At 45.2% G+C, this 22,842-nt stretch overlaps 1 protein-coding gene across 6 annotated transcripts in view; it reads right to left on the reverse strand.

The window, feature by feature from the left end:
* The window catches only part of LOC106585779 (ubiquitin carboxyl-terminal hydrolase 34), a 61,069-nt gene that overhangs the window by 36,422 nt on the left and 1,805 nt on the right, over nucleotides 1-22,842 (reverse strand). For 3 of the 6 annotated variants that reach the window (XM_014172422.2, XM_014172402.2, XM_014172394.2), the window contains exons 2-16: nucleotides 18,214-18,301; nucleotides 16,423-17,017; nucleotides 16,055-16,105; nucleotides 9,440-9,589; nucleotides 9,037-9,104; nucleotides 7,470-7,662; nucleotides 7,154-7,215; nucleotides 6,935-7,016; nucleotides 6,723-6,815; nucleotides 6,329-6,454; nucleotides 4,053-4,182; nucleotides 3,567-3,697; nucleotides 2,574-3,262; nucleotides 1,179-1,393; nucleotides 266-405 (exon numbers count right to left, since the gene is read on the reverse strand). In XM_014172422.2, coding sequence (XP_014027897.2) covers nucleotides 266-405; nucleotides 1,179-1,393; nucleotides 2,574-3,262; nucleotides 3,567-3,697; nucleotides 4,053-4,182; nucleotides 6,329-6,454; nucleotides 6,723-6,815; nucleotides 6,935-7,016; nucleotides 7,154-7,215; nucleotides 7,470-7,662; nucleotides 9,037-9,104; nucleotides 9,440-9,589; nucleotides 16,055-16,105; nucleotides 16,423-17,017; nucleotides 18,214-18,301 — 2,813 coding nt within the window. The remainder of the gene's footprint in view (nucleotides 1-265; nucleotides 406-1,178; nucleotides 1,394-2,573; nucleotides 3,263-3,566; nucleotides 3,698-4,052; nucleotides 4,183-6,328; nucleotides 6,455-6,722; nucleotides 6,816-6,934; nucleotides 7,017-7,153; nucleotides 7,216-7,469; nucleotides 7,663-9,036; nucleotides 9,105-9,439; nucleotides 9,590-16,054; nucleotides 16,106-16,422; nucleotides 17,018-18,213; nucleotides 18,302-22,842) is intronic. The other 3 variants (XM_014172427.2, XM_014172414.2, XM_014172436.2) reach the window with 2 other exon arrangements.

Here is a 22,842-nt window from a genome sequence, read left to right on the forward strand (position 1 = left end):
GTCAGAAAATTCCCTAAAATGTGAAACAAAACAAATACTCTAGACAAGGGTGGATACTTTTTTGGTCGCTGATTAGAATTTGCAACAAATCGCACAATTGTTGATAGACTAACCATGACGTTGAGATATATATTCACAGTCACGCGATGCAGTTTTATTAAGCTCCAGATGAAATCATTTGTAATGAACTTCACAGGGTGGTGAAAGTTGACAGTACCAGAATGCTTTCTTAGTGCACGGTGTAATCCAGTGTCATGGTTCTTACCGCGTCCTCATCCTGCACCAGGTCCCAGAGCAGCGTGTTGCCCTTCTTGCACACGTTGTCCAGGTTGATGTCAGTCACGGCATTGCCAGAGTACTGGTGCTTGTGGACCTGCGGGCCTGCAGAGGAATAAAACAGAGCCGCTGGTGAAAAAGAGAGCCATCAAAAGGTTCAGTAAAGACTAACTGAAGTGCTAAAATGTCAAGCTAAAATATCATGCTAAAATGGGTCAAGGATAACAACAAATCGAGTGACACTAAGAATGGCAATAAAAGAGCAGCCATATGGAACACCATACTGTCACGTTTACAGGTAGAAGTTTTCTATTTATTTTATTTAGCAGACGCTCTTATCCACAGCAGTAATGAATATATACATTGTCATACTGGTCCACCGTGGGAATCGAACCCACAACCCTGGGGTTGCAAGCCTGGGGTGGCAGGTAGCCTAGTGGTTAGAGCGTTGGACTAGTAACCGAAAGGTTGCTGGATCGAATCCCCGAGCTGACAAGGTACAAAATCTGTCGTTCTGCCCCTGAACAAGGAAGCTAACCAACTGTTCGCCGGTAGGCCGTTATTGTGAATAAGAATGTGTTCTTAACCGACTTGCCTAGTTAAATAAAGGTTAAATAAAAGTGTCATAAAAGCGCCATGCTCTACCACCTGAGCTACACGGGATTAACTGACGGTGAAAGCGTTTGACTGGATTGACCCATCCAGATGATTAGTAGAACCATAACTACATGATTCTTGCTGCTGTAAACTGAGGCCCGTTATCGGTGTGCAATAAGTGGGTAAACCGTTACGCGAGTGCGGTATTCTGTGAATTTTCGAGCCACGATTTCTGGGAAACCCGGGAATTTGGGGTCAATTTAAGTAAATTCACAACCCTAGGTGCACCGTGCAGTGCAGCCTACCTTGCACCATGTGCTCGTGGTAGATAGAGGCCAGGTTGGGCAGGTGTTGCTGCAAGTGGGAGCTGAGCTCGGCGTGCGAGTTGATCTGCACCAGCTCCTCCTCACAACCAGACTCCTCACCGTCAAAGTCGGCCATGTTCTTCTCCGACTTGGCGCTGATCTGGGAGCTGCTGCAGGACACGTCATCTGCGCTCAGCATGTCGTCCACCATGTGCCTGGTGGATGATTCAATGTTAGAAGGGCAATGCATGTTTTTGTCACTTGAATATGCCCAAGATTCACGTTGCAGGGAAAACAAATACATTTACACTGAACGTACAAAACATTGCTCTTTCCATGAAAGACTGACCAGGTGAATCCAGGTGAAAACTATGATCAATTACTGATGTCACTTGTTAAATCCACTTCAAATCAGTGTAGATGAAAGGGAGGAGACAGGTTAAAGGATTTAGATCACAATATTTTTTTTATTTAACCTTTATTTAACCAGGTAAGCTAGTTGAGAACAAGTTCTCATTTACAACTACGACCTGGCCAAGATAAAGCAAAGCAGTGCGACACAAACAGAGTTACACATGGAATAAACAAACATACAGTCAATAATACAATAGAGAAAAAGAAAGTCTATATACAGTGTGTGCAAATGGTGTGAGGAGGTAAGGCAATCAATAGGCCATAGTAGCAAAGTAATTACAGTTTAATACAATTACAATTGAGACATGGATTGCGTATGTGTGCCATTCAGAGGGTTAAAGGGCAAGACAAAACATTTAAGTGCCTTTGAATGGGGTATGGTAGAAGGTGCCAGGCGCACCGTGTTGAGTGTGTCAAGCACTGCAATGCTGCAGGGTTTCACACGCTCAACAGTTGCCCGTGTGTATCAAGATTGGTCCACCACCCAAAGGACATCCAGCCAACTTGAAACAACTGTGGGAAGCATTGGAGTCAACATGGGCCAGCATCCCTGTGGAACGCTTGACGCCTTGTAGAGTCCATGCCCCAACAAATTGAAGCTGTTCTGAGGGCAAAACGGGGTGTAACTCAATATTAGGAAGGTGTTCATAATGTTTTGTACAATCAGTGAACATCTAGTTCCTCATGACAAATGTAGAAAGGATTGACTGGACACTTCTACACATCGATGCAACTACAGCCAACTCAACCGTCTATGATGGTGTCTAGAGTCATTTGGACGCCGACATAATTGCTAGTAGTTGGTCCTGAATCAACATGTAGAACCGGCAACGGACAGTTGTTGGGGTCTGTAGATGATAGAAGCCTTAAAAGAACCTCCTCTCCCGAGGCAAATTTGCCAAACAGAACATTGTGAAAGAAGAGACATAAAGAAGATACAGGTTAGCGTAAAGAAAGCAAAAGAGAGGGTGATAGTCTTACCCTTCATGATGGTGGTGATGATGGTGGTTGTGGGGCCCGATGAAGTGTCGGCAGTTGAACAGCTCGTTGCCCATGGCGTCCCCCAGGAAGTCCCCGGGGCAGGGCAGGCAGGTCTGCTCCTGGGGGCCAGGGGCCATTTGGGATGAGGGGCCTCCCATCTCTGAATGTTGTTGTTCGGGCCCCTCAGGCCGGGCCGAGCAGGCGTCCAGCATCCTCATGCGGCCCTCCATTGATACCGCAGCCGTTACCATGCCGACGGCTGCATCGGGGTTAAAGGGCAAACATTTGGGTTTTGGTCCGTCTCCTGCCCCTCTTTCGGCTCTCTCGCCATGCTCCTCCACCAGCGCCTCGCCCGCTTTCCGCTTCCTGACCTCTGGCTGGTCCCGGGGCTGCTTCTGTGGGCTGCCCTCGGCCGCGACACCCCGGTTGTTCCCCTCTTCATCCTCTTCGTCGTCCTCATCTTCATCATCATCTTCATCATCTTCCTCCTCCTCTTCCTCCTTGAGGACCTCGCTGTCAGCCATGTCATCAGAGTGCAGCTCACTGCCGGGGCTTCCCGCTGACTGGCTGGCACGGCTGGAACCCGCCTCGTTGCTGGAGCCCTCGCTGTGGCCACTGCTGCTGCCCGGCCCACTGCTGCCCTCCTCCATGCTGTTGGCCGTCTCGTCCGAGCTGCCCTGCATCGACTCCTGGACGGGGCGGAGAGAGGAGACCAAATCAGTTCCAGTTAAACCAGCCATACATCAGAACCACAAGACATGCTAATAATCGGGGACATTGACTTAGACTAGCTTTTTGATAAAAAGTCTAAAGTTAGCAATTGGAGACAGAGGCTAGGCAAAAAAAAATTTTTTTATAAAGTCTTGGATTTCTGAACAGTGCTGGAAAGTCACAGTTTGCTACTAATAGCAATTCCCATGAAATGTATTGAGAACGCGCATCACTTGTTTCTCCAACTAGATGGTGTGAAAAGGGTACTAGAGTGCTGCTAACCTCCGTGTCAGAGAGTCTCTGCTGGCCCCGCTTGCTGCCGCCCATCATCTGCTCGTCCATCTCCATGTCACTACCGCCGCTGTGGTGAGTGTCGCTGTTGTCACTGCTGTCCGGGCTGGCTGCTGGGGAGCCTGGGTAGAGACGAGAAGCAGAGGCTTGATGCATCAGATATCGCAGCTCACAAAACATAACGTAGTCTATATATAGCAGAGATGTTTAAAAGCATATTTATCTAAGTAAGTGGTAAACCATGGTTATTGGTATCTAAAAGGTGTTCAAGACTTTTGTTCCATCCCAGCACTAAAACATCTGATTCAACTCCTTGATTAGTGCTAGACTGGACCAAAAACCTGCATACCACCAACTTAACAGCACCGGAGTTGACGACTACCACTGATCAAAGTATATGTATGTATATTAATATATATATATATATATATATATATCTCCCCTTGAAATACACAGACATAAACACAACCATCGTACCTTTCTTGTTGCCCATGGGGACGTTGGTGTTGAGCAGCGAGGCGAAGGAGCTCTGCTTGGAGAGCTGGGCCTTTGCGGACAGGGCGTTGTTCCACAGAGCCTTTATGAGCATGGAGGCCAGGTACAGGGTCTGGGGGGAGCAGCATTGAATTACATACAGAATCACAATTATAGGATCTTTATGGTGGGCAGGTGACCAAGACAAAGAGCAGCTCTGTTAGACTGGGTGTATGTGACTATAAAGCTCCTTATCAAAGTCATTTCATATTTTTTTTTGATTTCACCTTTATTTAACCAGGTAGGCCAGTTGAGAACAAGTTCTCATTTACAACTGCGACCTGGCCAAGTTAAAGCAAAGCAGTGTGACAAAAACAGTTACACGTGGGATAAACAAAAGTACAGTCAATAACACAATAGAAAAATCTATATACAGTATGTGCAAATGGAGTAAGGAAGTAAGGCAATAAATAGGCCATCAGAGCGAAGTAATTACAATTTAGTAAATTAACACTGGAGTGATAGATGTGCAAGTAGAAATACTGGTGTGCAAAAGAGCAAAAAAAAGTTAATAAAAACAATATGGGGATGAGGTTGGTAGTTGGATGGGCTATTTACAGATGGGCTGTGTACAGCTGCAGCGATCGGTAAGCTGCTCAGATAGCTGATGACCATTGAGATACACCTGCTGGAGCGCGTGCTACTGGTGGTTGTTGCTATGGTGACCAGTGAGCTGAGATAAGGCGGAGGTTTACCTAGCAAAGACTTATTGATGACCTGGAGTCAGTGGGTTTGGCGATGAATATGTAGCGAGGGCCAGCCAACGAGAGCATACAGGTCGCAGTGGTGGGTAGTATATGGGGCTTTCGTGACAAAACGGGTGGCACTGTGATAGACTGCATCCAATTTGCTGAGTAGAGTGTTGGAGGCTATTTTGTAAATGACATCGTGAGGTCGAGGATCGGTAGGATAGTCAGTTTTACGAGGGTATGTTTGGCAGCGTGAGTGAAGGAGGCTTTATTGCGAAATAGGAAGCCGATTCTAGATTTAATTTTGGATTGGATATGTTTAATATGAGTCTGGAAGGAGAGTTTACAGTCTAACCAGACAACTAGGTATTTGTAGTTGTCCACATGTTCTAAGTCAGAACCGTCCAGAGTAGTGATGCTAGTCGGGCAGGTGGGTGCGGGCAGCAATCGGTTAAAGAGCATGCATTTAGTTTTACTAGCATTTAAGAACAGTTGGAGGCCACGGAAGGAGTGTTGTATGGCATTGAAGCTCGTTTGGAGGTTTGTTAACACAGTGTCCAAAGAAGGTTCAGATTTATACAGAATGGTGTTGTCTGCATAGAGGAGGATCAAGGAATCAAGAGCGACATCGTTGATATAGACAGAGAAAGAGTCGGCCCGAGAATTGAACCCTGTGGCACCCCCATTGAGACTGCCAGAGGTCCGGACAACAGGCCCTCCGATTTGACACACTGAACTCTGTCTGAGAAGTAGTTGGTGAACCAGGCGAGGCAGTCATTTGAAAAACCAAGGCTATTGAGTCTGCCGATAAGATACGGTGAATGACAGAGTCAAAAGCCTTGGCCAGGTTGATGAAGACGGCTGCACAGTAGTGTCTTTTATCAATGGCGGTTATGATATCGTTTAGTACCTTGAGCGTGGCTGAGGTGCACCCATGACCAGCTCTGAAACCAGATTGCATAGCGGAGAAGGTATGGTGGGATTTGAAATGGTCAGTGATCTGTTTGTTAACTTGGCTTTCGAAGACCTTAGAAAGGCAGGGCAGGATGGATACAAGTCTAACAGTTTGGGTCTAGAGTGTCTCCCCCTTTGAAGAGGGGGATGACCGCGGCAGCTTTCCAATCTTTAGGAATCTCGGACGATATGAAAGAGGTTGAACAGACTAGTAATATGGTGTTGCAACTATGGCGGCGGATAATTTTAGAAAGAGAGGGTCCAGATTGTCTAGCCCAGCTGATTTGTACGGGTCCAGGTTTTGTAGCTCTTTCAGAACATCAGCTATCTGGATTTGGGTGAAGGAGAAGCTGGGGAGGCTTGGGCAAGTAGCTGCAGGGGGTGCGGAGCTGGTGATATGTAGATCAAATCACACTCAACATTTGATTGTCCACTCCTTGCCGCGGCCTAAATTTGCTTTGTGTTCTGTTTCCTTGCCACAATACGAGTATCGCGATACTGGCATCTTCCCGGATCTAGGTCATTAGTAGAATACGATCAACTACCATTGGGCACTCATGATGTGTGTGTGTGTACCTGTTCGGTGTGCGCACTGGGGTGCAGGCCGGACACCAGGTTGAGGACGTGGCGCAGCGGCACAGGGTCCAGATTCTTGATGAGCGAGGGGAACAGGTCGTGGATGTAACGGCTACAGTGCTTCAGCTACATGGGGAGAACAGATAGAGAGACAAGGTCAAGGAGAACATCAATGGAAAAGAACAAAAATAATTCAATGGATTATGATAGCAAAACTAATTGGTAGAATACAGTAAAGAAAATAAGTATAAATATGCATAGAATTTCAGAGTAGGAGTGCTGCTCTAGGATTAAGTCCCTCAATTTGATTAGAGGCAAAATGTATCCTAAAAACCTGCATTTCTACGCTGAAAATCTTTATACATGCGGCCCCTGGCGTTTAGGGTCTAGTTACCTGAGCTGCGGCCCAGATGCAGTCCACATGCTGGGTGCTGAGCCTGCCCTCTGCGGCAAGGAAGTTCAGGATCACTTGGCACTGTTTAATTATCTGGAACGACAACAAAGGCACAAAGACAAACTCTGCATTAACAGGGGAGTTAAAACACAGATTGCCCATAAAAAATGTATTGACTTAGTGTAATAACGACTTGGAATGGGAAAACTCACCTCTATGTGCAAATTTGGTCCAAATATGTGCTCCACCACATTGTTGTTGATTAGCCAGTCAGCTAGTTCCTTTGCTATTGACCTGGAGGGACAGTTTGAGGTACGCTGCTTTTACGGTCCGTGACGCAGTGCTAAATCAACTCAATGGACTTATGTTTCTTTGTAAAAATCTACACAACTGACTTAAGTTTCATTGTAAAATCAAATCAATTGACTTACGTTTCGGTATCGGACACCAGAGACTCATTATTACAGACGTCGTTGAAGGTGTGGAGCTGATTCTGTGGGGAGAAAACGAGTTATAAAAATGTAATGAATGTATGTACACACCAGTATACTTAATTGATTGAGTTATTGGCCCTTGTGTAAAAGTCTTCGTTACATTAAACTGAAAGTCCTAGTGAAGCTGTGTCAAAAACAAAACAGCTGTCACAATGTGCCTCACAGTAACCCGGCCTAGACTCCCAGAGAGCAAGCAACACGGCAGTGTGTGAGCGTGGGTGTATGTGTCTCTGGGTGCACGTGTGAGTCTCACCGTGATTTGGCTGAGGCCGGCCAGCCTCATGGTGAGCGTGGGGGACATGAAGTACTTGAAGGCCAGGTCCAGGCTCTCCTTATCGAAGCACAGTGCGCTGTCCAGCGGCTCCTTCACTGTGCTCCACATCAGGTCGGCCATGTTGCGTGCCGCGCTCTGACGCAGCTCCTGGTCCGACAGCTTGCACAGGTACCTGGGGAGGGACACATTTGGGAAAGAAGTTATTTGTGAATTGAGTTAACTTTGTTTAAACCAGGAAGTCCCTTCGTTAGGAAATACTTTTATTTGTTCTGTTTAGTTTTAAAGTTGAAGTCCTTTTGTCAGGTTCTATCAAGTGTGTTTCTGGAGAAGACATGGTAGACAGATTGGACATAATGACTGGACAAATGGGACTAAATAGTCAAGACTAAGTGTGGGGCATCTATCGAGGCTGGCTGCAACAGTCAGATGAGAAGCACTCTGATAAGCTCCTGAGAAAATCCATGACAATAGTTGGCTACAATGAGAATCTAGTCTTTGCGATCAATAAGATCAATAATAACTACTGAGAAAACAAACATTTTGCTCAATTCAGGAGGAAGGAGTGATACGCTATAAGGTGGCAATGCACTGGAGTCAGAAAGTCACATTTCATCATTCTTCGTAGACTAAGGATCAAAATGAGTAAAGAATGTTCAATTTGGACATCAGGACCAGTTAAACCAGCCCCCCCCAGGTCACATGACAGAGGTACAACAACGACTGCAAGATGTCTGGCTGCTCCAAGGTCATGTGAGGAGAAGCTGACTGGAGCACTGGCCACTGTTACCATGGCGAGGGAAGCTCTTCCTAGCAACACCAGTTGGTGGCACAGCAAGAGAGGGCTCTCAGCTGCAATTGCTTTCCATCCAGAAAAAAAATACATACAGTCAAGTATCTGATTGAATTTTGAAATTCAACTCAAATACAACAAAAATATGCTTGCTTTGTAAGAGCATCCACTAAATTCATCCTTGATTTATGCTAATCGACTGCCAATATGCTGGGTTACACCATTTGCATAATGTCCCCCTAATACTACATCCAATATTCAGGGGAGCATCTCTATCAAGTGCGTTTGATTGTGTGCTGGAAAGTGGCGGGCGAATTGAACAACACAGCACTGTGTATACAAATACAATATGCATCTCAAACAGCCCCTTGGGCCATTTCTGACGAGAGGAGCTCCGACTGCAAAGGCAACTCTCCTCTCCTCTCTCTGCCCCATTTTCTTATTCTCTTACAATGACTGCAGGGGGAAAAAAAGCACTACGCAGCCGTATGGGATGCCATATTGTTTAGAGCTGTATTTGATATGGGGAAAACGACATGATTAACATTAGCCATTATATTCAAAAAACGATTTGTGATTCAATCTGTATTGATACATGCCTAATTAGGCATTTCAAAGCACTAGTGAAGAGTCACTGGTGGTGAGAAACTAATGAAGACTTAATTATCCTCACTCTGAAGTAAATAGAGATTTCACCACAGAAGTAAATAGAGATTTCAACACAGAGTTTCATTGATATGGAGAGTGTGAACTTACCGTATTACATACGTGCGGAACGGTATAATGTGCTGCATGACGGCGGGAATGTGCAACCATATTCGGATCTGTGTTTGAGGAGAGAACAAACAGAATTGGAATCAGACTGACATACCTTGAGATGTGTGAGAAGCAGTGGAAAACCTAAAAACACTTTAACAGAGCTGGCTGACAACTGATTATTCACTGCAATTGCTGACAGAGAGAGCATTCACAAATGAAACAGCTGTGCTATAACATATAAACTGCATCAAGAACATCTGCATATGGAGCTGAAACAGCATCTGGAGATTGTGGTAAATATATATTAGGTGGTTGGGCTGCAATGTTGGGTGGCTGGATTAATTTATTGGGCGGCTGCCAAGTGGGCTGTGGTGCCATTTTGGGATCAACTCCTACTCACATTGGAGACGATGGTGATGAAGGCGTGGGCAATGGGGAAGGGCAGGCTCTCTGGCGTGCCTGACTCAAAGCAGTCCTTCATGAGCGACAGACCGTGCTTGCCACAGAACAGGCAAACATAGCGCAGCAAGTGCAAGGGGACCTCCACATCCTGGTCACAGGGAAAAACAAGGTCAATACAACTTCATTGTCCACACGGAAATGGAAAAATAACTTTGGCTTCATATCGCAAATCATAGTGGAAGAGACTAGCGTGATTAGTGCAACTCAATGGTTTCAAGTGGTTTCATACCCGCATCTCCTTTTGGTTTATCAGAACTATAGGTGAAAGCAATATGGTGGATGGATGTATACTGGGAATTTGCTTTCACTTGTCTAGTTCTTTCACACCATCTCATGAAGGAGACGAGATTATGGCTTTTTTGCAGCCTATTCAGGACAGAGTATGCAGACCAGAGCTGGGTACGTAGTGTATGAAATCTTTGAGCATTTGCTTAAGCCTGCCTGATGTTCCAGATGAGTAGGGAACTTCATCAATAAGTGTATCGATAACGTCTTTACCACAGTGGCCGTACGTATATACTCCAACCAGAAGCCATGGATTACAGGCAACATCCGCACTGAGCTAAAGACGCTTATAATAAATCCAGCTATGCCCTCCGACAGATGTGGCAGGGCTTGGAAACTATTACAGACTACAAACGGAAGCGGAGTCGCAAGCTGTCCAGTGACAGGAGCCTATCAGACGAGATAAATTACTTATATGCTCACTTCGAGGCAAGCAACACTGAAGCATGCATGAGAGCACCAGCTGTTCCGGACGAATGCGTGATCACGCTCTCCGTAGCCGATGTGAGTAAGACCTTGAAACAAGTCAACATTCATTTGGCTGCAAGGCCGTGTACTAAGGACGTGTACTAAGAGCATGTGCTGACCAACTGGCAATTGTCTTCAATTACATTTTCAACCTCTCCCTGTCTGAGTCTGTAATTCCAACATGTTTCAAGCAGACCACCATAGTCCCTGTGCCCAAGAACACCAAGATAACCTGCCTAAATGACTACCGACCTGTAGCACTAACGTCTGTAGCCATAAGTGCTTTAAAAGGTGGGTCATGGCTCACATCAACACCATTATCCCAGAAACCCTAGACCTACTCCAATTTGCATACCACTCCAACAGATCCACAGATGACGCAATCTCTATTTCACACCACACTGCCCTTCACACCTGGACAAAAGGAAAACCCTCATGAGAATGCTATTCATTGACTACAGCTCAGCGTTCAACACCATAGTACCCACAAAGCTCATCACTAAGCTAAGGACCCTGGGACTAAACACCTCCCTCTGCAACTGGATCCTGGACTTCCTGACGGGCCGCCCCCAGGTGGTAAGAGTAGGTATCAACATATCTGCCACGCTGATCCTCAACACTGGGGCCTCTCAGGGGTGCGTCCTCAGTCCCCTCCTGTATTCCTTGTTCACCCATGACTGCATGGTCAAGCACGACTCCGAAACCATCAAGTTTGCAGACGACAACAGTGGTAGGCCTGATCAACAACGATGAGAATCTATAGGGAGGAAGTCAGAGACCTGGCAGTGTGGTGCCAGGATAACAACCTCTCCCTCAACGTGATCAAGACAAAGGAAATGATCGTGGACTACAGGAAAAGGAGGACTACAGGCCGTGGACTACAGGCCGAGCATGCCCTCCTTCTCATCGACGGGGCTGTAGTGGAGCAGGTTGAGAGATTCAAGTTCCTTGGTGTCCACGTCACCAAAAAACTATCATGGTCCAAACACACCAATACAGTCGTGAAGATGGCACAACAATGCCTATTCCCCCTCAGGAGACTGAAATGATTTGGCATGGGTCCTCAGATCCTCAAAAGGTTCTACAACTGCACCATCGAGAGCATCCTGACCGGTTGCATCACTGCCTGGTATGGCAACTGCTCGGCCTCCAACCGCAAGGCACTACAGAGGGTAGTGCGTACGGCCCAGTACATCACTGGGGCCACGCTTACAGCCATCCAGGACCTCTAGATCAGGCTGTGTCAAAGGAAGGCCCTAAAAGTTGCCAAAGACTCCAGCCACGCTAGTCATAGTGTTCTCTCTGGTACCACACGACAAGCAGTACAAGAGTGCCAAGTCTAGGTCCAAAAGGCTTCTTAACAGCTTCTACCCTCAAGCCATAAGACTCCTGAACAGCTAATCAAATAACTACCCAGACTATATGCATTGACAGGCTACCCAGACTATATGCATTGATAAACACCCCCCCCATTTTTACACTGCTGCTACTCTGTTTATTATCAATGCATAGTCACTTTACCTATATGTACAGTACCAGTGACAAGTTTGGACACACCTACTAAATCTTTATTTTGACAATTTTCTACATTGTAGAATAATAGTGAAGACATCAAAACTACGAAATAACACACAAGGAATCATGTACAGTGGGGAGAACACGTATTTGATACACTGCTGATTTTGCAGGTTTTCCTACTTACAAAGCATGTAGAGGTCTGTAATTTTTTATCATAGGTACACTTCAACTGTGAGAGACGGAATCTAAAACAAAAATCCAGAAAATCACATTGTATGATTTTTAAGTAATTCATTTGCATTTTATTGCATGACATAAGTATTTGATCACCTACCAACCAGTAAGAATACCGTCTCTCACAGACCTGTTAGTTTTTCCTTAAGAAGCCCTCCTGTTCTCCACTCATTACCTGTATTAACTGCACCTGTTTGAACTCGTTACCTGTATAAAAGACACCTGTCCACTCAATCAAACAGACTCCAACCTCTCCACAATGGCCAAGACCAGAGAGCTGTGTAAGGACATCAGGGATAAAATTATAGACCTGCACAAGGCTGGGATGGGCTACAGGACAATAGGCAAACAGCTTGGTGAGAAGGCAACAACTGTTGGCGCAATTATTAGAAAATGGAAGAGGTCCAAGATGACGGTCAATCACCCTCGGTCTGGGGCTCCATGCAAGATCTCACATCGTGGGGCATCAATGATCATGAGGAAGGTGAGGGATCAGCCCAGAACTACATGGCAGGACCTGGTCAATGACCTGAAGAGAGCTGGGACCACAGTCTCAAAGAAAACCATTAGTAACACACTACGCCGTCATGGATTAAAATCCTGCAGCGCACGCAAGGTCCCCCTGCTTAAGCCAGCGCATGTCCAGGCCCGTCTGAAGTTTGCCAATGACCATCTGGATGATCCAGAGGAGGAATGGGAGAAGGTCATGTGGTCTGATGAGACAAAAATAGAGCTTTTTGGTCTGAACTCCACTCACCGTGTTTGGAGGAAGAAGAAGGATGAGTACAACCCCAAGAACACCATCCCAACCGTGAAGCATGGAGGTGGAAACATCATTCTTTGGGGATGCTTTTCTGCAAAGGGGACAGGACGACTGCACCGTATTGAGGGGAGGATGGATGGGGCCATGTATCACGAGATCTTGGCCAACAACCTCCTTCCCTCAGTAAAAGCATTGAAGATGGGTCGTGGCTGGGTCTTCCAGCATGACAACGACCCGAAACACACAGCCAGGGCAACTAAGGAGTGAGAAGCATCTCAAGGTCCTGGAATGGCCTAGCCAGTCTCCAGACCTGAACCCAATAGAAAATCTTTGGAGGGAGCTGAAAGTCCGTATTGCCCAGCGACAGCCCCGAAACCTGAAGGATCTGGAGAAGGTCTGTATGGAGGAGTGGGCCAAAATCCCTGCTGCAGTGTGTGCAAACCTGGTCAAGAACTACAGGAAACGTATGATCTCTGTAATTGCAAACAAAGGTTTCTGTACCAAATATTAAGTTCTGCTTTTCTGATGTATCAAACACTTATGTCATGCAATAAAATGCAAATTATTTACTTAATCATACGTGATTTTCTGGATTTTTGTTTTAGATTCCGTCACTCACAGTTGAAGTGTACCTATGATAAAAATTACAGACCTCTACATGCTTTGTAAGTAGGAAAACCTGCAAAATCGGTAGTGTATCAAACACTTGTTCTCCCCACTGTAGTAACCAAGTGTTAAACAAATCAAAACATTTTAAATTTGAGATTCTTCAAAGTAGCAACCCTTTGCCTTGATGACAGCTTTGCACACTCTTGGCATTCTCTCAACCAGCTTCATCTAGAACGCTTTTCCAACAGTCTTGAAGGAGTTCCCACATATGCTGAGCCCTTGTTGGCTGCTTTTCCTTCGCTATGCGGTCCAACTCATCCCAAACCATCTCATTTGGGTTGAGGTCGGGTGATTGTGGAGGCCAGGTTATCTGATGCAGCACTCCATCACTCGCCTTATTGGTAAAATTTCCCTTGCACAGCCTGGAGGTGTATTGGGTCATTGTCCTGTTGAAAAATAAAATGATAGTCCCACTAAGCACAAACCAGATGGGATGGCGTATCGCTATAGAATGCTGTGGTAGCCATGCTGGTTAAGTGTGCCTTGAATTCTAAATAAATCCCAGACAGTGTGACCAGCAAAACACCCCCACGCTTCACGTGGGAACCACACATGCAGAGATCATCCGTTCACCTACTCTGTGTCTCACCAAGACATGACGGTTGGAACCAAAAACCAAATTTGGAATTAACAGACCAAAGGACAGATTCCCACCAGTCTAATGTCCATTGCTCGTGTTTCTTGGCTCAAGCAAGTCTTATTGCTGTCTTTTAGAAGTGGTTTCTTTGCAGCAATTCGACCATGAAGACCTGATTCACGTGGTCTCCTCTGAACAGTTGATGTTGAGATGTGTCTGTTACTCTGTGAAGCATTTATTTGGTCTGCAATTTCTGAGGCTGGGAACTCTAATGAACTTATCCTCTGCAGCAAAGGTTTCATCATAGCACTTGATGGTTTTTGCGACTGGCACTTGAAGAATCGTTCAAAGTTCTTGAAATTTTCCAGATTGACTGACCTTCATGTCTTAAAGTAATGATGGACTGTAGTTTCCCTTTGCTTATTTGAGCTGTTCTTGTCTTGCCATAATATGGACTTGGTCTTTTACCAAATAGGGCTATCTTCTGTATACCACCCCTAACATGTCACAACACAACTGCTTGGCTCAAACGCATTAAGGAAAGAAATTCCACAAATGTACTTTTAACAAGGCACACCTTTTAATTGAAATGCATTCAAGGTGACTACCTCATGAAGCTGGTTGAGAGAATGCCAAGAGTGATAAAATGTCACCAAGGCAAAAGGTGGCTACTTTGAAGAATCTCAAATATGAACTATATTTAGATTTGTTTAACACATTTTTGGTTACTACATGATTCCATGTGTAATTTCAGTGTTCATGTCTTCCCTATTTTTCAACAATGTAGAAAATAGTAAAAATACAGAAAAACCCTGGAATGAGTAGGTGTGTCAACTTTTGACTGGTACTGTACATATTACCTCAACTAACCTGTGCCCCCGCACACTGACTCTGTACCGGTACCCCCTGTATATAGCCTATTATTTTATTGTGTCTCTTTAATTATGTTATCTTTCCATACATTTTTTACTTATTTGAGTAAATACTTTAAAACTGCATTGTTGGTTAAGGGCTTGTAAGCATTTTACTGTAAAGTACACACCTGCTGTATTCGGCGCATGTGAAATACAATTTGATTCGAGTATTCCATTGGTTTTATTCCAGCTAGGCAAGGTCAATTAAGCACAGAATCTGAACTCCGGTCTGATGCACACTATGAACTTTGTACACTAAAAATATCTCTTAAAAGCCCATTAAAAAAATTTAATATGGTGGAGAGGTATGAGTTAGAAAGTTATTAAATTAGCCTGAAACAAATGATTGTACTCCGGGGAAAGATCGACAGTACTTGGGAGGTGGAAATGAGCCTCAATTTAATAAAAACTCAAAATATACTGCAGACACATTTCACACCTCGTGTACGTTGGCCTGAAAAGCCACAAGAGGGACCTGAGATCAGTGTTTAGAGAGCCTTCTCCCTCTGTCTCCCCTAGTCCTAAAAGAAACATTTGTAATTGGACCCCTGAGGGAGAACTATTCTAGGACCAATTGTTAACCAAATCTACACCAAACCTCCACCAAACCTCCTCGAGTGAAAACCCATTACAACAACCTGGGAACAGTGTTCAGAGTCCTGCCTTCCTACTCTCCCAGTCCTAAATGGGACATAGCTGTTGGGCATGCCTCTTTTCATGCAGCTTCCCAATAAAATATAAATAGACCCAAAATGTCATAAATCACTGAGATGAGTAACATGACCCCAGGAGAGAGAAGAGGGGACTAGGAGGAGATTGGCGATTGGTCAAACAGGCAGACCAGACATTAAGGCATGGGCCTTTGCTTCAAAAGGACTGGATGACGTAGGATGCATACCAAATGGCACCCTATTCCCCATGTAGTGCAGTACTTTTGACCAGAGCCATACGGGCCCGGGTCAAAAGTAGTGCACTCTAGAAAGGGAATAGGGTGCCATTTGAGAGACGTTGATGTTGCTGTAAAGAGTTGGAACCGACACAAAGCGACGATCAGGCAGATTGAATATTGTGTTTTTGGACGAAACAGCGGAGCAGAAAAAACAACGAGGGCAGAGGAGTCCTTACGTTCATGTCGCAGAAGGAGCCGAGGATATTGCTTTCATGAGCAGAGATGTCCTGGAAAGAGGAAACAAAAGAAAGTATGACGAGTATATTGTATACTGACAAATGTTAGAGAACAGAACACCAATGTCATTGTCAAGTATTAAGTACCCCATGGAGGTAAATACTGATTCCATAATAGAGTTGTGTGTATGGGCGCATGTTATGCTTTTACCTCTATGGTGCAAGTGTGCGTTGTGTCGGCGGTACATATTAAACCATTACTGCATTGGTGGGGTGGGTGTTGTGTCGGGGGAAACATGTTATTCGTTTACCTCTACAGTGGGGTTCGGGTATGTATTGTGTTGTATCAGGGTGTGTCATTCCATTACCTCTATGGTGGGGTGGGTGTTGTGTTTGTAAGCCGTGTACAGTGGGAACTGAATCTGGAAGATCTTGGCGGCGCAGAGCAGCAGCTTCTCCCGGTCCTCTGTGCTCCACGAGTCAAACATGTCCTCCTGGGCCTGGCTGTCCGTACTGCTGCTAGCTCCAGCCTCAGACGCCCCAATACCACTACTACTTTCCTCTGGCTTGGGGGCCTCCTGCTGGGCCTGGCTCGTCCCCTGGACTGGGTTCTGGTTGTTGTTATTCTGCTTCTGCTCCGGTGCGTCCCCGGCGGCATCCTCCTCCGCCGAATCCCTCTCCACATTCAGCGGCTCGTCCTCAACAGGCGAGGAGGGAGGTTGCTGGGGGTGTGGCCCTACTCCAGTTACTCCACCCCCTCCCTCTCCTCCCCATTCTGACCCGGGCCCCTCCGCGCCACCTGTGGCCCTGTCCCCGGTGTTAGTGATGCCCCGTTGGCTGGTGGTGCTGCAGAGGCGGTCCCTCAGGCTGGTGACCTGAGCGATGACCAGGTTGATGAGGGCGTAGACCAGCTGGTTGAACACCTCCAGGTGCTTGTACTCCTTGAAGCAGCATAGACATTGCCTGTGGAGGGAAAGGAGGGGTGGCGAGAGGCATTGAGTGAAATGCGAATCACGAAGACCCACCAGTCAACTCCTACTGGGGTCACAGTTCGAGGCTGACTCATTCCATTTGGATGGTCAAAAAAATCTAAACGTTTGGGAACAATAAAAAGGCAATTCACGGTCCACACTGCAGTGAACTGTAGCTTCTACTTGTGTTGGCCTCAACAACCAGCCATCTTTAGAGAGACTCATCTATGGGCTCAATTCAATCAAACTTCCAATGAAGTGAATAAAGCATAGAAACATACTTTTGTCCCCATTTTCAAATAAAATAGCAAGAGGAGCCTAGTTTTAGGTACTTGCAACAGAAAATATTCAGTTCACTCACTTTCTGAATAAGACATGTAAGTAGGATTTAGTTGTATTAACAACAACGCAGAATATGCATTGTTGGAGGATTAGATTGAATGCAGCCCTTGATCGTTTGAGCTCTGCTCATGAATTCTTGTTTCTTGTGACATTAACGCAATGTGAAACGCCTGTCTGACTATATTAATGACCATCCTATTTTAGAAATCCCCCCCCCCCCCCAATGTATTTTGATAAGACAGCAATCAATTAACACACATGAAGGATCCCACACAAATGACGGATCCCACTAATCAGAAACACAAAGAGAAGAATGCAAAACTAGAGGAATGCCTCCAGTCAACTTTCCCTAATCAGTCAAGCACTTTTTCCCTGATCTCACAGAGAGTGGGAGAACTATGAAAGGTCAACAATTCCTCAAGGCTCTTCTCCGCGCAGGCAGGCAGGCAGGCAGGCAGGCACATACACACACAAACAATCTAGTTAAACAACAATAAAACCACCACTAAGCAAGCCGAAAAACCAATTATGACCTACTTGTCCTCTGGTGACCTTACTTAGCCTACATGCTAAGCTACACTTAAAACGCATTGGTTAGCCTTTAGCGCTAGTAATAAATTATGAATTCATGGCTGATAATGACTTCAGAGAGTTATCCAGGAGCGGATATCCTCCCCTTTTAAATATTAATGGTCTACGTTCCAAATGAAACCCTTTTCCCTACATAGTGGTCAAAAGAAGTGCACCTGGTCAAAGTAGTGCACTAAATAGGGAACAGGGTTCCATTTGGGACAAATCCATGGAAGAATAATGAATGCGGGGAACAGAGGAGAGCGGGAGACTGACCTCTGGGTCCATGAGCTGATGTAGCTGAAGACTCGTAAAGCATGCTCCTTCTTCAGCTGTAGGCCCTCATTGCTGTCTGCATCCGATACTGGAGGGGAGAGAGAGCAGACAAGGTAGTGAGTACAGTTCAATGTACATGGAAAAGGCAAGTGTAGGACACGACACTTGACCCACACTGCTTGTTCAAAGGCTACTAGCCTATATGGTGACCAGGCGCTAGAAAATAGCACACATTGGAAACTGAAATTGCAATGCAAATATTTTAGGCATTATCCAAGACCCGTTGAAGATGAAATAGTGGTTGTTAAACACTTTGCTACAACAACAACAAAATATATTTCCGGAGGCGCAATGCGAACGGTCCTTTGGTCAACAGGAGAACAGAGATGATCGTCTCTCTAGCCTGGATGGGAGACTGACCCATGGAAGTCTCAAGCCTCTGGTGAGAAACGTGCCTCAGCACCACATTAGCACGGCTCCAGGCAAGGCTCCCCATTGCCGACAACTAACAGGTACTCCACACCAACAAGCAGCATTGGCTTGTACTACAGGCTAAAAGTCAGCTACTGTATTATGTGTTGGTGACTAGGAATGGGGGTAGAAATACATTTCACTATTTGAACAGTATCATACATTATTAGAATATTAGATATTAGAAATAAACTAACGTTTTTAACCTGAGCACTGTTGTGAGATGAGAGCGAGCAGACAGGCAGAGGTCACGTCTACACTTGACACTTACATGTGACTACTGCTATCAGAATACGAAAAATCGCATTGAAAAGTCGCTTTGCGGTCTGACTGTGTTCAGATCAGGCTGACCACTTCAGGAGATGGTCAGGGACTCATTGTGTGCCTATTTCTCCTAAGTCTGGATGTAAACAGGCTACCGAAATCGCATACAGTGGGCGATGTTATCAGCAAGCACTCCTCCCACAAGTCTCCAGAAAGCGTGTGTTTTGGGACCGAGAGGCACCTTTTCATTATTGTTGGAGGAAATACACTACCGGTCAAAGGTTTTACAACTCCTACTCATTCAAGGGTTTTTCTTTATTTTTACTATTTTCTACATTGTAGAATAATAGTGAAGACATCAAAACGATGAAATAAATGAAATAAAATATTTTTTGTTTGGCTGGAGTTATGCTAACCCGTTTGTAATCCCTTTAGCGTTGCTTGCTGGCAAGCTACAGAGGTTAGATGGCTAGTTAGCTACAGTAGTTCGCTAGTGCCATCAGTTGTTACTGTGTTGCCATATTTTGCCTAGTCCACAGTTTTTAGAATGCATACTGGCATTTGATTATAGCGCTGGAAAAGGGAATCCGGACACACTGTGGACACCATATACACATTTTAATGTAGGTGTAGATGCATGACATGTTTGGAATTCCATTAAATCAGAACTCTATATCAGAATACTAAATCTGCATGAACTGTCAAGTCTAGACATGGCCAGAGAGAGAGAGACGCTGCCTGGCTAGAGCCTAGACTAGCTAACTTGTAGCAGCCAATGTTATTTATCATCCCATGTAATAGTGCCCGTCTTGACTGGAGTAGCCTAGAAAAACTATAGGTAGCTAGGCTAATTGAGGCCACATGTAGCACCCTCTGCCCAAACCAATTAAATTAAACTAAAGCCTACCTATAGGTTGCTCGTTGTAGCCAATCATTTCGCTAACTTTTAATTCCGTATTTTAATTTCGTCTCAATGTGTAGTGAACGCTCACTGCACATTGAGCCTCTTTGATTGGCCAACATAAACAACAAGCGACACGTGAAGGCTACCAGACAGCTACCGGCCTTTTTTTTTTTTTTTAAATGGGGCAAGTCATAAAAACTTCATTAAACAGTTGATTTTATTAAATTAATCATTTGAAATTTCACAGACCTTGTATGCAACAACGTCACATGGATATTTTAATTTAGAAAATGCCTTTGTGTTAAAATGGGCCTATACATTTTCTTGCTGCAAAAATGTATTCCCACAAGTATTCAAATACTAACGTCCTTTAGGATATTTGTATAACCATGCACATCCCTATTGGTGACACACAAGCGCACACACACACACACACACACACACACACACACACACACACACACACACACAGTCTCAAAACAAAATGTAAGCAACGTGTGGGGCAAGGCATGTCCAATGGAAGGTTACTGCCATGTCAAAAGTTCAGCTCTAACTTTTCTGTGGAAAGTGCAGCATTGCCTATATTATTCCGCAACCCCAAAGCACTTGTGTCTTTCACAAAGTCACTGGTGAAAATGAGAAAAACATTTGTGACACTGGGGAGGCTGCATTTGTGACGCATCATGTTCAGCCGCACCCACCCCTCAACCACAGATCTGTTGTTGTTGTACCAACAGCCTATTTTCTGCTCGCAGAACAAAAGAGAAAACGGACCATATTGTCGCCTCACATTGGCCTACATGCCAAGGCTACTAACAAGAAAAGCAAAAGGACACCCTGATACGCAAAATGACTTAGCCCACATATTAAAGGCTTTTTAACTTACAAACCCACACGAGTGCTTTGCGTTAGACTTTTTCTATGCCACTTCGGACCTATTTGTGGTTATAATTTTTGTTGGGCTTTTCTAGTACTATTTCCCGACAAGAGCACCTGTGGTTGTTTTGGAATACTTGAAGAGTTACTGCTACTTATTTTTCTTCACTACTAACTAAAAGTTGGACTTAAGACAAATTGCTAATGAAATCAACTATACATTGAATATTGCACGTTATGTTTGAGGGAGAAGTGTCATTTAAAAAAAGGTGCAGCCTACATGCAAACTTTGTGACAAAAGTGTCCATACCTGACTGACCTAGGCCTCAATGTCACATTCTTATCATGCATAGGGCATAATAACAACCACTGTGAAGATTGTAGTTGTGCCAAAACACTACCAAGAGAAACAGAAAACATAAAGTGGAACTAGTGTCTAGGGTCTGTTCTTGAGATGAGGAAACAACAAACAGGGTTCTAAAGTTCACCAGGGCACCTTGTCTTAACCCTGACCTAACTGTGCGTGTGACTGCCTTTATTCCTTTTTCAACCACTTTTGTTGTTTTTTTAATCTTGGACTGGACTCTGCCAAAACTCCCAGCTCCCTTCATAAAACAATCCATGACATTGTGTTCGGTGGCCTGTACCAAAAACATTGCGATCATCCCCAGATAAGAGGATCTGGATATCCCAGCCATTGTTCTGACAGCAAAGCTTTGAGCTTGTAACAAAAACATTAGAGAAGTAAAATAGACACCTACAACTCAGCAGGGATCTGCTGAGCTCAACTGCCTGTGTTGGTGGAAGTAACGTTAGTTGGCTTAGGTGCTGATCTAGGGTCAGTTTGGCTTTTTACATCAAAGGATTAGTGTTAGGCTAGGAGTGGGCAGGTAAGCTGGTCCAGAGATCTACGCTCAAGACCAACCTCTGCCTTGCTGGCCACAGTGCCAGACAGCATCTTAAAGCAGGGTGTGTGGAGATTGACAATGGCAACAACATGTTACATTTTAGTCATTTAGCAGACGCTCTTATCCAGAACGACTTAAAGGAGCAATTCGCAATGTCTTCTTCAAGGGGCCATCAACAGATTTTTCACCTAGTTGGCATGGGATTCAAACCAGCGACCTTTTGGTTTCTGGCCCAACACTCTTAACAGCTAGACTACCTGCCACCCTGCAGACTTACTTGCACAGCATATTCAATAGCAGGTTGAAACCCTTCATTCCCTCAGTAAGTCCCTCACTTCCTTTGCATGCATGCAGCCACACACAAAACATTCCCGGCTTCATGCATGCCACTACAGCAAATTTGGGGTCAGGAGTCACCTAGTGAACGCACACATGGGGCTGCCAGTCTCACACACATGGGGCTGCCAGCCTCACACACATGGGGCTGCCAGCCTCACACACATGGGGCTGCCAGCCTCACACACATGGGGCTGCCAGCCTCACACACATGGGGCTGCCAGCCTCACACACATGGGGCTGCCAGCCTCACACACATGGGGCTGCCAGCCTCACACACATGGGGCTGCCAGCCTCACACACATGGGGCTGCCAGCCTCACACACATGGGGCTGCCAGCCTCACACACATGGGGCTGCCAGCCTCACACCTCTACTGGCGGCAGCCTGGTGCCGACAAACACTCACACAGGGGTGTACTCTGTTTTGCCCGTCACACGTAAAACAGCAGCTCTACTGTGAAAACATAGTACTGTGTAGCCTACTAGCCATTTCAAAACCATTGTTGATAGACATACATATGGGCCAGAGAGAGGGTGTTTTGCTCAAAGACAAAAGGAGGCCCTTTTAGAACACTAGTGACATAAGCCTACTCCTCCACACACTTTAATAATACACAAGGGAATGTGTGTCCACTGATTATTGGCCAAATGAAATGTATAGAACATTTAAGTAAGGCTACATTTCTCTTTCTGTAATTTGCCTACAAACCACCAAATTAATCTGAGCAGTGTGGTACTCATTGCTCATTTGAATAATAGATTTGCGCGAGGGGATAGGTTATGTTATATTCCATTAATCTAGTTTATTTTAAATGTGTATTGACAGGATAAAAGAACCTGAGCTGCACCATCATGATCCCCCTTTCAAA

The sequence above is a fragment of the Salmo salar genome, chromosome ssa02 (assembly GCF_905237065.1).
Source record: "Salmo salar chromosome ssa02, Ssal_v3.1, whole genome shotgun sequence".
Classification (NCBI taxonomy): domain Eukaryota; kingdom Metazoa; phylum Chordata; class Actinopteri; order Salmoniformes; family Salmonidae; genus Salmo; species Salmo salar.